This window comes from Carassius carassius, chromosome 35 (assembly GCF_963082965.1).
Source record: "Carassius carassius chromosome 35, fCarCar2.1, whole genome shotgun sequence".
Classification (NCBI taxonomy): domain Eukaryota; kingdom Metazoa; phylum Chordata; class Actinopteri; order Cypriniformes; family Cyprinidae; genus Carassius; species Carassius carassius.
In genome coordinates this window covers 24,951,458-24,967,116 of record NC_081789.1, presented here as the reverse complement: position 1 = coordinate 24,967,116, position 15,659 = coordinate 24,951,458, and the positions used below count along the sequence as shown (strand labels likewise).

General features: G+C 35.0%; 1 protein-coding gene across 2 annotated transcripts; it reads left to right on the top strand.

The window, feature by feature from the left end:
• The first annotated feature begins 3,732 nt into the window (after window positions 1-3,732).
• Window positions 3,733-14,419, top strand: LOC132116330 (conserved oligomeric Golgi complex subunit 7-like). 2 transcript variants are annotated; one of them, XM_059525124.1, is made up of 18 exons: window positions 3,733-3,750; window positions 4,738-4,959; window positions 5,490-5,638; window positions 6,483-6,599; window positions 6,673-6,841; window positions 7,392-7,474; window positions 7,940-8,062; window positions 8,170-8,368; window positions 9,203-9,330; window positions 9,732-9,886; window positions 9,992-10,108; window positions 10,229-10,294; window positions 12,189-12,369; window positions 12,449-12,589; window positions 12,674-12,757; window positions 13,139-13,253; window positions 13,334-13,477; window positions 13,735-14,419. In XM_059525124.1, exons 2-18 carry the CDS (start codon window positions 4,794-4,796, stop codon window positions 13,899-13,901), a joined length of 2,304 nt encoding a protein of 767 aa, XP_059381107.1. In that variant the 5' UTR covers window positions 3,733-3,750; window positions 4,738-4,793; the 3' UTR covers window positions 13,902-14,419. The 2 variants fall into 2 exon arrangements, with proteins under 2 accessions (XP_059381107.1, XP_059381106.1); XM_059525123.1 differs by lacking the exon at window positions 3,733-3,750 and adding an exon at window positions 4,436-4,649.
• Window positions 14,420-15,659: the final 1,240 nt, after the last annotated feature.

The following is a 15,659-nucleotide window of genomic DNA, read 5'->3' as shown; positions in this document are numbered from 1 at the left end:
CATCACACTTCTACTGGATGCCTGCTTTAAAAGCCTAAAAAACTCCATATTTAATTGTTTTAAAGTTTTAGCAGATTCCTTAATATATATATTTATTTTTTATGAACGTCAGTCAAGTGTGAAATGGATCATAAGGATGCATGAGCATAGTCTAATATTAGCCTGTGTTTAACTTTATCCACAAACACTTGCGTAAATGGCACGCTATATTAGCCTAGAAACTGGCTGATTTTTTTTTTATTACGACATGTAACTATATTATATTTTATAAAAATGTGGATGTTTAAGTGTGTCCAACTTAATCCACTAAACTGCATTTATGCGACATCTTAAGCAAATCTCACCTTCTTCATTGTTTACATTTTTATATCATCGCAAAATGCAGCTATATTATCTCCCAAGTCATTAAAGAAAGTTGGATATAGACGCATATCCAATTTTAATACTGATATATGTCAACTAGCATATCAAAACATCAACGGGTTTAACGTTTATATCGTTCAAAATGTGCTCAATGAGAATAAGACATGAAGATAGACCTATAAAAATGTTATAAACATTACAACCTGCTTTGAAACAACATAGGCTACACTGTCATAAGCACTACATTTGACTTGACGTCTTGCTAATGCAACTATATACAGAGTTGTGCAGCGCGCTTTTAAAATAATTGTTGTGAGTCTATAGTTCAGTTTTAGACACAAGTACAAGTGTATGGTTTATATTATTATCATTGATGTGATGTTAAGTTGAGGTTAATGTGAAACTATACACCAATACACGCCCACGTTGATGAGAATCAGACGAGGCCTATATTTATTCATGCGGCTTTGGAGCTTTATTGTTGGCTAGTTTGTTTGTGTATTTTATGCCTTCTAACCCCACATTTTTGCAGAAGGTCACGCGAAATTAGCTTTATTAAGAGCTGTTTTCTCCATACTGAGTCAAGTGCCTTTCAGATTAACAGCAGTTTTGCAATGATGATATCTGAGCAGTCTTTCTGAGGCCCTGAGGTGTTCATTCTGATTGGTTGAATAACATTGGTTAAATAACCTAAATAACATCAATGAATGACAAAACCTAATGCTGCCTTATGATAAGTGCTACCCATACATCCTACTTACAAACATGCCCTACAAAAGAAACAGATGTCTTCACAAATGAGTCTCGCAGTGTAAGTAAACACATGGCAAATGGATGGTGCCAGTATTCAGTAAGCACCATGCCGGTGTGCCAGCACTTTAGTGAACTTAATATCACTTGACATAATGCTTAGACATCGTGTGCCAAGCCATGTGCTTGGCTTTGTGGTTTTTTATCTGAGAATCAGATACTGAGACATGTAAATACAGATGGCTTACATGGGATCTTCAGTGCTCATGCACAATTGAACAATGCTAAGAATATTGAAATTTAATTGATTTTCTATTTGTGTTTGATTATTTTAAATTTCTAATATTCCAATTATCCAGTATCAACAAGACTATTTTTTATTTGTCAAACGTATCTTAAAGGGATAGTTCAATGATGCTAAGACATCGTGTGACAAGCCATGTGCTTGGCTTTGTGGTTTTTATCTGAGAATCAGATACTGAGACATGAAAATACAGATGGTTTACATGGGATTTTCAGTGTTCATGCACGATTGAACAAACCTATGAATACTGAAATTGAATTAATTTTCTGTTTGTGTTTGAGTATTTGCAATTTGTAATATTCCAATTATCCATTATCAATAAGACCATTTTTATTTGTCAAATTAATTTTAAAGGGATAGTTCCGCCAAAAATGGTAATTGTTTATATTACTCCCTCAATTACTGTATGACTTTCTGTGGAACTTAAAAGATGATATTTTATAGAATGGTGCTAGCCAAACCATTACGGTACCCATTGAGTTTCATTATTTTTGTTTTTGTTTTTTTTTTTCCATCCAAGAAGTAGATGACTTTGTTTCATCAGAACAGGTTTAAAGAAATTTACCATTTGGCATCACTTTCTCATCAATAGATCCTCTGCAGTGAATGGGTGCCATCAGAATGAGAGCACAAACAGCTAATAAACAGGGAAGTCGTGGCCTAATGGTTAGAGAGTCGGACTCCCAATCGAAAGGTTGTGAGTTCGAGTCCCGGGCCGGCAGGAATTGTAGGTGGGGGGAGTGCATGTACAGTTCTCTCTCCACCTTCAATGCCACGACTTAGGTGCCCTTGAGCAAGGCATCGAACCCCCAACTGCTCCCCGGGTGCTGCAGCATAAATGGCTGCCCACTGCTCCGGGTGTGTGCTCACAGTGTGTGTGTGTGTTCACTGCTCTGTGTGTGTGCATTTCGGATGGGTTAAATGCAGAGCACAAATTCTGAGTATGGGTCACCATACTTGGCTGAATGTCACGTCACTTTCACTTTCATAAAAATATCAAACAAGTAAAGAAGTCCATCCCCTTTTATCCTCTTAAATCAAAATCTAATATATTTTTTTAGGAACAATTTGGTCTATTTTGTTTTGTAAACATTGTTTGATCTGTGCACATTTTTGACGGCACCCATTCACTGCAGAGGATCCATTGGTGAGCAAGTGATGTAATGCTACATTTCTCCAAATCTGTCAAAACATACTCATCTACATCTTGGACATTGAGTAAATTTTAATTATGAGGTGAACTATTCCTTTAAGAACATGAATGCATAATACAATATTTTCCACTGAACATTTATCCTTTATATACTATGTGTAATTGTGGGTTAAAATTACCCAATCTGATGCTGTCAACACTTACTTATCTCTTCAACAGAAAGTGGTTGATTCTTTTGATATGTTTATGAACATCTCTGGGTTATCTGATGAGGTTCTGGGAGTGTTGCGCTACAGGAACTTTGAGGAAGATAAGGACAGGAAGTATCAAAACATGCTGAAATGAATAAAAACAAGCTGAGATAGTATAAACAGCCTATACTTTCTTTCACCTAGTGCATACTTTGTTCATTTTGAAAATATGGACCACACACACAGCCCAAAATCCCACTACTAAGTAACTGAACTTCAAAATTTAAATGGAAAGCAAAGCAAAATAACACAATTATTAACACAAAAATATGAAAGTTGTAACTAAATAAAAGAAGGAAAATAAAACAAGGGGATCAACAGAAGGTTAAAAATTGATCAGGCTGACAAAATGAAACTAGGATTAGCAATGTTTCTTCAACATGTCTGTCTTTTTTCAGAAAAAAGCATAGAGACTATGATTTATAAGTAAACACATTAAGAAAATGTTTTAAAAAAGCACATTCATAATCTTTAATGCCATTTTAAGAGATGATATTGCTGCATCGCATTTTGACCTGGGGGGGGGGGGGGTGGTTGTTTACAATGCTGTGTCATGCATTCAGAGTTGTTTACTTTTGAAGAGTTGGATTCTCATGCTAAGCATGGACAAAGTTTAAAAAAAAAACAATTTGGACGTATGACAGAGTATTCCTGTGCCAAAAATCTTACTTCCGGGGAGTTTTTTTCTGATCATGGCTCTTCATGACATAGACGAGGGTGGAACTCCTTATATGGACATTTCTCCCCGAAAAACGCGTCTGAAGGAGACAGCAGCTGTGGCAGCAATGGAGTTTCACAAGTGTGTTAGTTGACAAATGTTTTATAAACAAGTCCCATTTTGATGCTGGGCTTGCACATTTTTTTTTATACTTAAAGATGGAGTGATCCCAGCTATGAAAGATTGCGGTCATGATTCAGAACTGCAGACGGTAAGTGAAATGGATTCAAATGTCTGTTTTTTTGGCATTGGGTGCTCAAGTGCTAGTCACTCTTTAGCTCCGCCCACGGCGCGGCTCCAGAAGCTCGGCTTTTTCCGGAGAGAATCGTAAAGCTGTATCTTTCTTTCATAAATATGATAAAACTAAAGAATTTTTGGAGATATGAAGAATGCAGTATTACACTATTATTACTCAAGATTAACATGAGATTTGGTGAAACTGTTTGTTATGCCCCCTTTAAACGAGGGTGTAATTTATTATTTTGTCAACAGGTGGCTGCAGTGAGTTGGTACATAATCTTCGTATAAAATCAGTGAACTCCATCTGTGTGTATAAATGGCAGTATGAATATAAAGCACCAAAATCATTACGTTCATTTATAAAATAAAAAAGTGCATTTAAAATATCTTTAGCAGCATTTCAAATTAAATGTATTTTATTTTGTCACCCACCCGAGCTACATCAGATGCAACACAGCCACGTCACTCAAACGAAAGCTATTTTAATAACTTCCGCGTAATGCATGTGTTTATGTACATTAACAACACTAATCGTTGTCTACATTAGTAATAGACGTCTATAGACAACGGTTCCGTTTTACTAGGTTCTTTAAAAAGGGTTTTATTTAATAAACGTTTTGAAGGCGGAATACTTCTTCGCCGTGTTTTTTTTTTACCATCGGTACATATTAGGACGAGCGCAACCAGGAAGCACCGTGCAAACACTGAAATTGTTTATCAATTTCATTTTATTAAATTAACGCTGGAGGAAGCGATCGCACTGTTTGAGCTGTATCTCGTGGTTATGATAATATCTTTCTCATGGGCTGTTTATTTTATGTTCGTATCTAAGGCTGGTGTGGGCAAGAATTATGGAGTAGATATGTGAAGGTTTGCTGGAGAGATTTATTTGAGTAACGTAAACAGAACAAAACATACACCCTAAACACTTTCAACGTGTCGTTTTTAATCTCTGCAGGTGGGTTTGACTCTTTGAGATGGTTCTAGCTCTGTAGGGTTTCTAAAGGCGTGAAAATGGACTTCTCCAAGTTCCTGGCAGATGATTTTGATGTGAAGGACTGGGTGAATGGAGCTTTTAAAGTGGTTCAGAAAGATGTTCCTGGTAAAACAGACGCTCATGCTTCTACTCTGGTCATGAAGCTGCAGCTGTTCATTCAAGAGGTCAATAACTCTATAGAAGGTGAGTCTGGAAGACTTTTAAAGCAGTCTTTTTTTAAATGTCTGAATGTCATTGCATTCTCACAAATTCTGTAGTAAGTGCCTGTCTCTTCTCCTCAGCAAGGCTGCATTTATTTGATTAAAAAAATACAGTAAAAATAGCAATATTGTGAAATATTATTACAATTTAAAATACTTGTTTTCTATGTGAATATATTTTGAATCGTAATTTATTCCTGTGATTTCAAAGCTGTATTTCCAGCATCATTAGGCTACATCCAGTCTTCACATGATCTTCAGAAATCATTCTAATATACTGATTCGCTGCTCAAGAAACAGTTTTTTTTTATGATCAGTGTTAGAAACAGTTGAGTAGAAAGTTTAAAAGAACAGCATTTGTTTGAAATGGAAATTTCTGTAACATTATAAAGGTCTTTACTGTGATTTTATGATCAATTTAATGCTGAATAAAAGTATCAGCCTCTTACCTTCTAAATGATAGTTTATATCTGTCCGGTCTGTCTCTGATTGTCTCTGTATGTGTGTTTGCAGAGAGCAGCAATCAGGCCCTGCAGAATATGCCTCGTGTATTGAGGGATATTGAAGCTCTGAAACAGGAGGCGTCTTTCCTGAAGGATCAGATGATTCTGGTTAAAGAGGACATCAAGAAATTCGAACAGGACACAGTGCAGTCCATGCAGGTAATATCAGGTACACGCACAAATCACTTTTTGATCTGTGGAGCTGTTTTATAATATCTAACTTTATTTATTGTTTTTATAATTAACTTAAAGTACATTTAATACAAGTATTATTTTAGAATAGTTTACAACTCTAACCATGTAATGTCAGAAATACTATTTTTTTTAAATGGAACAATTTCTTGAATCTTTAAACAAAATAAAAATAAAAATTCATGTGAAAAAAAAACAAAAAAACTTGGGTTTTGTTCAAGGGGCCCAGAATCTGTAGCTGCTCCCCTGATTGTATATATCAGGTTTTTATTGCCTATATAATTTGTTATAGTTAAATTATGCAGCTCATAGTTTTATTCATAAACCTGCTGGTAAGTGGAGCGGTATAGTGGACTTCTTCCAAAGAAAGCATTGAAATATCAGTTGTCTCTCTATCACTCCCAGTGATGTCTTAATAAGATAATATTTCAATGCTTAGTTTTATGATAAATGGTTTGTAGTTTCAAAACTAATAATGCAATCCAATACAATGATGACTGAGAGATGAACAGATAAATCATATTTGATCCTCAAATTTCAACATGGTAATTCTATAAAATAATCTATGGATAATCAAGTAAACTTAAGTGGCTTCAGTCTAGTAAGTGTTCATCTTGAAATATTACTAGCAATATGACAGTTATTATTGTTCACTTTTATAAAATTCATTAAAGATTTCACAGCAAGAAGATGGTAATAGTTAAATAGATATAATAGTCCAGTCCCTGCTGGTTTTTGCTTTATGCAAATGTTAACTTTTTCTGGCATACTGCAGACCGTTGTTGTTGTATTGTATATTGATGTGTGGCAGGTGTTGGTGGAGATTGATCAGGTGAAGTCTCGCATGCAGTTAGCAGCAGAAGCGCTACAGGAAGCTGATAAATGGAGCACTCTCAGTGCCGACATCGAGGAGACTTTTAAGACACAGGTGATGTATGACACATCTGTCTTCACATGAGTGTGGATGCGGATCTGAAATGTTGATGTGTGTTTGTTTGCAGGACGTGGCTGTGATCAGTGGTAAACTGACCGCCATGCAGGGTAGTTTGGCGATGCTGGTGGACACACCAGACTACAGTGAGAAGTGTGTTCAGCTGGAGGCTCTGAAGAACCGTCTGGAAGCGCTGACCAGCACACAGATCGTCTCCACCTTCAACTCACTGGCTACAGGTGCTGTTATACATCAGGTTTATGTGTAAAAGAGATGCTTTTTAAATTGCATCACATTTATCAAAGAATTGGAGTGGGTAAGATTTTATTTTTGAAAGAAATTACTATTTTTATTCAGCAGAGATGCATTAAAAGTAAAAACATGTATAATGTTAATTTTAAATCCTGATTTTTCATAACTGCTGTTTGAACTTCATCAAAGAATCCTGAAAAGGGCATCACAGTTTCCAGCACAATGATTTTCAACATTGATAATCAGAAGTGTTTTGTGAGCAGTAAATCTTCACATTAGAATGATTTCTGAAGATCATGTGACACTGAAGACTGCAGTAATGATGCTGGAAATACAGCTTTGATCACAGGAATAAATTGCATTTTAAAATAGAATCACATAGAAAAGAGTTGTTTCAAATTACAATGATATTTCACAATATTACAGGTTTAACTTTATTTTTGATAAAATCAATGCAACATCTCTGAGCATAAGAGACTTCTTTCAGAAATAAAAACATGCCAAGATGCTAATATTTATTTGTATAATCTGTTTCAGATCAAGCAAAGATTTTTGTACGAGTTTTTACCGAAATGGACAGAATGCCGCAGTTACTGGCTTACTACTATAAATGCCACAAGGTTCAACATTTTAATTTGAGACTTCTTTTTTTTTTAAATACTGCTTTAAAGTTATCATGAAATTACCTGTATTTAAACAGATTTGATATATATTTTTATACCTGTACTTCACAGGTTACAACACTTTTATGTTTTACGTTTAATTGCTGTTTTTAAAAAAGTATCACCTGAACGCATTTTCGTCTTGTATTAATCTTACAAGCACTATTTTAAAGTACATGTACTTACAGTGTACTTGCAATATAAGGTTAGGTTAAGGTGTAGGTACAGGTTAGTACCCAGTTATAATATACAATTACAATATAAGTACATATTATGTACATCCAGAACAGGACTGTAAAATAAATTGCTATCAAGTTTTTTCCCAACTTTTTTTCAGTCATTTTGTGCCCAATGTGAAAATAGCCTAGCTGCTGATGTGGTATGATAAAAATATACCAAATAAATAAACGTGTGTATGTTTAGGTACAACTGTTGAGAGTGTGGGAGAGCATCTGTCAGTCCGACGCTCCTCTGAAGCAGCAGCTCTCTGAGTTTTACGACACACTTCTGTCTACGTGGCACACACAGCTCCAGTGGAGCAGTCAGGTACACACACTCTCATACACACCGCAGTATAGTGTTCATGCTCTTCCCGTCACACACACACACACACACACACACACACACTGAGACGGGTGTACATATGTGTGCAGGTCTTTAAAAACCCCTGTGAGGTGCTCACCGTGCTGATGATTCAGACGTTGGGGGCGATGGTGCCGTCTATCCCAGACTGCATTGCTGTGGTACTGAAGCGTTTCTCTGGTGATTGTCGTCTGGATGTGCTGTTGGAGCTTCATCAGACGATGGCAAACTTCAGTCGCAGCCTGGAGGCAGCAATGCAGCCGCAGCTCGGTGCGTGTATGCCAGGCATTTTTAGATCAAGAATCATCAGATGACATTAAAAGACACTAAGTATCTCAGTGCAGCCCCCAAAACTAATTAATACTCTTTTTAAATGTCTACCAGTCTTTGCCTCTCTCTCTACTAGGTTTTACAGATTTTTCAGCAAAAAGGTTTAATCATGTTAAATTTGATAACATTTATAATCCTTTATTTTGTTTTGTATATATTATATATTTTAGCAAGTACAGGTCGGAGTAAGTTTGTTGTTTAATTTTTACATAAATATATCTGTTGCGCTGAAAGATGATGGAAAATAATTTATCTTGACAGTTTCACAAAAGTTATTTGAAACTTTATTTGCATTTGATATGCTTTATATGTATATAAAATCACTTTTGTCAATTTGATTTGATACTAAAATTGGATATCTTGTCTATGACTCGTAAAGATATATACATTTATCTGATATAGATTATGACGCTATTTATGATGCACATTCCTGCTATTCTCTGTAGTTTACTTAAAAAAACGTGGGTGCATATTTACAGTAATGAGTGATTTAACATTTGTTTTATTAAAAATTAGTTTTAAGTAAAAATATGCATAATTTTCATTTTATATTTATTAAAAAAAGATAATTTATAAAAAAAATAACCACACACACACACACAAAAAAAAATATATATATATTAAATATTATATATAAGGGTCAACAATAAATACACACTGTGAAATAATATTAAAAGCATGACAATGAAAATCATCAGTCTTTGTATTTGCTTTTTGTGGATGAATGAGATTTTTCTTTTTTCTAATTTTCTTGTCTTCATGTGTATGTTTGAGGCGAGTGTAACCTCTTGAAGGTGGCAGAGCTGGTTTCATGTGTTTATGCACCTTATAAGACTTATCAGATGCAGTACGGAGAGCTAGAGGAGACAAACTTACTGATCCAGCTCAGTGCTGTTCCTTTGGTGAGTAAACACAAGCTTTCATTTTTGATCTTTCAATAGTACACCAAGTATAAATCTTTGGCTTCCAATCATTTTTTAAGATGATTTTTAGATACTGCATAAAAAGCAGCCTACTGAGAAATATTTCCAAGACTGAACATAAATAACACTTTTTCTGTAGCATTGTCTTCAGTGTCTGCTTGTAGTGTGATTTGCAAACAAGTGAAGCTCATGAATGATTCTTTTAGTGAATCATTCTCAGACTGAATCAATTGCTCACTGAATCTGTCTGTCAAGTTACTAAATTACCTGCTATAACAGATGCTGATAAGAGTTAAAGATACATATTCACAAATAAAGTTTTATTGTATGAATACTGTGTTTTTTCACCATGTGTTTCTTATTCATGATTTGTGTGTTAGGAGCGTGGTGAGGTTCTGGACTGTGTGTTAGAGCTCACACACTCGGTTCAGAAGGTTTTTGGTTTGGCGGCTGCTGCTGTTGATCGCTGTGTGAAGTTCACGGATGGACTCGGCGTGTGTGGGCTCATCAAAGCTCTGCGAGCACTTTTCAGCAAGTATGAATCATACACGCTTCATTTACTACGCTTACACACAGAAACATGCACACAGCCCACAGGTCAGCTGCACTCTCTAAAAGATCATCTCTTTTTCTCTCTCAGGTATGTGTCAGACTTCTCTGTCACGCTTCAATCAATCAGGAAGAAGTATAAGTTAGAGGACACGCCCACTTCTGAGGTGTTCACTGAGGATTGGACGGCTTTCCAGAACTCTGTCAGGTGGGAGTGAGGTTTTTTATGCCATTGATGGTGATTAGTACGAGTTTAAAGTTATATGTTTATAGATGTATGTACAGTTAAATAAATGCATATACATTTCCTATTTGTTCTTTCTTCTAGAATCATTGCAACCTGTGGGGAGCTACTCAGACAGTGTGGAGCATTTGAACAGCAGCTTTCAAACAAGTAAGATGTGTTAAAATCTGCTTTGTTTATTAAATTGTTATTCAATTGTACCCTAATTATATCCCTGTTACATTATAATTATATGATTAATATATATAAAAACGTATATATAACATTATAATATGTATTTCTTTGTATATATAATTATATTTATATTATATTAAAATATATATATTAAATACACATTTTATCATGTTTGTGTATATATTTGTTTGTGTGTGTGTATTCATCAGGGTTATTATCCTCAACTAAAACCATAAATCCCTTATAATTATCAGTGTTGGGAAGGTTACTTTGGAAATGTAATAGGTTACAGATTACAAGTTACCCTGTTTAAAATGTAATAGTAGTGTAACTTTTTCAATTACTTTATTAAAGTAATGTAACTAATTACTTTTGAGTACTTTTTGATTACTTTTCTAAATGTGTGAAAATTAAAGAATAATAAATAAAGGCATATACATCAACTTAAATACAGTTATCTAATAAGCATGTGACGTATTCTGTGTAATAAACTCCTGAAACATTGGTGTTTTTTTAAACTGCTGTCTCTTTGTATATGATATGATGATAGTTTTCTCAAAATAAGTAAAATGCACATGAAGTGACACAGAGCAGTTCTAGAAATTATGTTTATGTGCTCGTGTACTCCTATATTGAGGCAGCAGAGGTTGAAAACACTGCGAGCTTCAGTAGGCCTATGTGTAGTAAATGAAACCATGTCTTTGCCAATAATTTACAGGAGGGGCGGACGGGGAAAAAAATTCAGATTGGAAAATTCTAACTCATACAAACAAATTCATGGACAAAACAATTTTTTGTATGGACCTGACATAAAAAAAGGTTTAAATCTTTAATTTGGGGACATGCAAAATAATTAAAAAATCTCTCCTGAACTGCACCTTCACTTCCATTTTTCTCTTCAGTCTCTTTCAAAATCGGCCTCCAGGCCACCGGGAATTGTCCCGGTTCTCCCGGTGTCCAGTCCGCGCCTGATTTCCACAGACACGCAGAATGAGCAAGTCATATATTGCATTTTCGGGGCTTTATATTCACAGACACTAGTCGATGTCATGTTTTGATTCAAGTGTACTGTCCTACTTTTGATTTAGTCATCCAAAATGTGGCATATTCCGTCCGCGTTAGGCATTTCGTTTTTATGAGTGGATTCTACGAACCAGACTGTATTTCCGCATCCCGGAAATTATTAGGGCGGTATGTCTCAGAATAGTCAGTGCAATTTGGGAAAGAAGTCAGTTAAATCTGTATGTGGATGTGTGTAAATATTCAAATGTAATCCCCTTTGTAATCGTTAAAAATTTCATAAGTAACTGTAATTTAATTACTCATTTTTTCGTAGTAACTGTAACTAATTACAGTTACAATAATTTTGTAATTAAATTACGTAACGCCGTTACATGTAACTAGTTACTCCCCAACACTGATAATTATAATATATTTAATTATTATATTATATATTTTTGTTAATTATCCATAGTTAATATTTAAGTTTTGTTAAGTTGAAATACTAATATAACTAAATAAATAAACTAAAAACTAACACATTAAAAAAAACTATATGGACATTAAAAAAGAACGAAACAAAAATGACAAACATAAAAAATTAAATCTCATTCAAAACATTAACAACAACTATAATAACAGTATGTAACAATTAAATAACCTAAAACTTAAAATTAAAACTATGTAGACATAAAATAATAATTTTTAAAAAATCTACGAAAACTATAATAGTAATATAAATAATACGAAAATAACACCTGTGTGTGTGTGTTATAATAATCATTATTATCTGAATACATAAATTATATAATTATATAAATAATTTATGAGTTTCCTTTCATGAATCATGGTTGTGCATTGTGATTGGCAGGATCCTGGGGAGGGCGGGGCGCTTTCTGTGGGAGGGGTTTAACCCCAGAAGTCTGACTGGTTTACAAGAGGGCGTGGCTGAGAGGCGGAGCCAAAAGAACCCATGGCAGGAATACAACTATCTTCAGCAGACCAACACGGCTGAGTATAATACTTTCCTGGAGACGCTGCACTCCCTCAAGGTTTCTTCTCATATATGTGTCCTTTAATTGTGCTACTTTCATATTCTAGAAGTGTAAAATTGTAGTTTGTTATGTGCAGGAGAAAGGAACAGGAAACTCAAGCTTATTGGCCGAGACACGCAGCGCTCTGACGCATCTGAACCAGCAGGCCAATCAGCTGGCGTTTGACTCAGTGTTCCTGCAAATCAGGCAGCAGCTTTTCCTTCTCAACAAACCAGAGGTTTGCAGTGTTTTAAGGTTACTATGAAATGTCAAAAATATAGCGTTTTAATTCATTTAATTCATTGTGTTTTGACTTTTGAAGGGCCGCGGCTCTGCTAATATGAGTGAAACTCTAACTGATGATCTACCGGCCTTCAGTCTGTCACCGCAGGAGTACATCTCTAATGTAAGACAATATTACCACATCATCTGAGTGTCAGTCCATGTCCTCATGATGTCAAACATGATGACAGATGATCACAAAATGCTTTTAAAGATACAAGGACAAACACGTTCACTGGTCGAGATGAAGGTGGATGGCTGTAATTAGACTATTTATAAGAGATACCTTCACACTGCGCTCTTATTTGTGCAAATTTGTTATACTGTAGTAGTTTATATATTTTCAGTCTTCATTTTAATATATAAATATAAAATGTTAATATATTTTATATATATGTTTATTATAGAATTATAATACACACATATTGTTATATGTTTTCATATGTAAATCTGATATATATACATTCTAGTTGAATAATTGTGCACTCATTTGTGTTGTCTATAGATCGGTCAGTATGTCATGTCTTTGCCTCTGCATTTGGAGCCGTTTGTGACTCAGGAGGATCCAGCGCTGGAACTCGCTCTACACACTGGAAAACTGCCGTACCCTCCAGAACAAGGTGAACACAAGCACATGAAATAAAGCTGGAACACACACACACACACACACACACGGGTATGATGTCTGCTCTCTCTGTAGGCGATGACGTCCCTGAGCTGGAGAACACGGCGGATTATTGGCTGGGTTCTATCGCCAGGGCGACCATGCAGACTTATTGTGATGTCATCCTGCAGCTTCCTGAGCTCAGCCCACATGCAACCAAACAGCTGGCAACTGACATAGGTGACATCATCATTACATCATGGCATCATAATGACCAAAACAATTCAAATGTAACGCTTGCTCTCAAAGAAACTACAAAGCTCTGGTGGCTATGATTTTATTATTCATCAAGATTTTTTTTTTTAATGGAATGTTTACAAATAAGCCCATTGAAAAACAGGCCTTTTGTTTAAGTTGTTTGACTATTAATAATTTTGTTGTTGTTGTTATAATTTCTTTAAAAACACACTGTATGTGTTTTATTACTGTCCTTCCAGATTACCTGAGCAACGTCATGGATGCGCTGGGGTTGCAGACCTCTAAAACTCTCCAGAATATCGTCACCCTTCTTCGTGCAAAACCGGACGAATACCGGCAGACGTCCAAACCCTTCCCGCGCAGACTGGCCTCGGCCATCGCCTCCATGAGGGCTCTGGAGTACTGACACCACCATGAGTAGATGGGCCAATATGTGTTGAAGGGTTTCATTGTTGCCAAAATGTGACACTTAACAGATCTAATATTTCTCAACAAACATAATAAATCTATAAATGGCACTTTTTGTTAATTATATTTGTAACAAATTTTAACTAAAGTAAAAAGTTTGGGAAAATAAGGAAAAATTACAAATAAAATGCTACAGTGATCCAGTTTTGTCTTGCTGGAGTTTCTTCTGTTTATTGTTGGCCACAGGGATTTAACTCAAATGGCACAATGAAAGATGGTTTACATATTTATTTTTTGTGTTTTGCATGTTTTCCATTATTTCTCTTGGTCAGTAATAAACATGCGCACTCTTGTGTTTCTGGTTTGTCGAGCTACATGGTAACTTTCTGCTTTTCATGTCTGGCTTTCAGAATCTGTATTTCTGTTTTCTTTTCTCACATGGGAAGTTTCATGCAGCATTTGAGGAACGTTTTCATTTCTGTTTCATTTGTTAACAAAATAAAACCTCTGAACAGATTTAAATGCATTGTTTTGTGTCTTATGGTACATCTTTTTTTAATCTGGCCTATGATACATTTTGCAGTGCAAAAATTTGGATAAACAAATGTCAACATTGTACTATTAAATATCTAGAAATTATCAGATTGCCCCTGGCCTTGGAATGATTTTTTAAAGGGGTCATCGGATGCTACATGCACTATTACAAGTTGTTTGAACTGAAATATGGGTTGTCAGTGTGTACACAAGCACCCTAAAATGATAAAAATCCACCCAGTTTTTTTTTTTTTTAATCTACTGATCTCTGATGTGTCTTTGTGACGTCACACACTGACAGGCCCCTCCCACGACAGTTTGATTGACAGTAGCATTTCAGCACAGACTGGACTGGCGTATTCAAGAGTCTCTGAGAGCGGCTGGAAGAGAGGGGCGTGGTCAGCAGAGCTCATTAACATTTAAAGGAAAATTCTACAAAACGGCTTGCTCTATAAAGAGCTGTTTATGACAGAGCAAAAAAGGTGTTTTTTACACTACCATTAAGACATTTTAACGAAACTATGTTACAGACTTTTCATTAGACCCTAAAGAATCATATCAATCTGTGGAAAATGGGTATCCAATGACCTCTTTAATAAAATGTTATAATTTTTATAATTAGTACATATTTTATATTAAGCATATCTGAATGTGTTCACAAATATATATAGTATATCGGTCAAATATTTGGGGTTACGTTCATTAGTTTTTTTTCCACTGCTCACTAAAGTGGCATTTATTTGTTCAAAAAATACAGTAAAAACAGTAATATTGTGAAATATCATTACAATTTAAAATAACTATTTTCTATTTTAACATTTTAAAATTACATTTATTTCTGTGACGCAAAGCTGATTTCTCCAGTCTTCAGTCACATTACTATTACTATTTTTTCAGGATTCTTTGATTAATAAAATGAGCAAAATATCAGCATTTATGTGATATAGAAATATCTATTTATTGTCATTGTCATTTAATCTGTCCTTTCTGAATAAATAAATAAATAAATAAAAAGATAACTTCACTGACCCAAAACCTTTTTCCTACTGACCCAACGTTTCATATTGTAACAAAAACAAAAAAGGAAAATATCTTCCAGTTTGGATGCAAGTGTCAATCAATGTGCATTAGGTCTCATATGAAGAAAAACACATCAAGGTTGTTATTGTTAATCACTTTAATCATATTGATTACTGATCATGTTGATTGATCGGGATGATTG

Bases quoted from the DNA above. Each gene is read 5' to 3' on its own strand.
- LOC132116330 (XM_059525124.1), top strand. From the start codon at position 4,794: ATGGACTTCTCCAAGTTCCTGGCAGATGATTTTGATGTGAAGGACTGG. The intron at 10,109-10,228 runs GTGGGAGTGAGG...TCTTTCTTCTAG, and splicing joins GCTTTCCAGAACTCTGTCAG to AATCATTGCAACCTGTGGGG. The intron at 13,478-13,734 runs GTGACATCATCA...CTGTCCTTCCAG, and splicing joins ACAGCTGGCAACTGACATAG to ATTACCTGAGCAACGTCATG.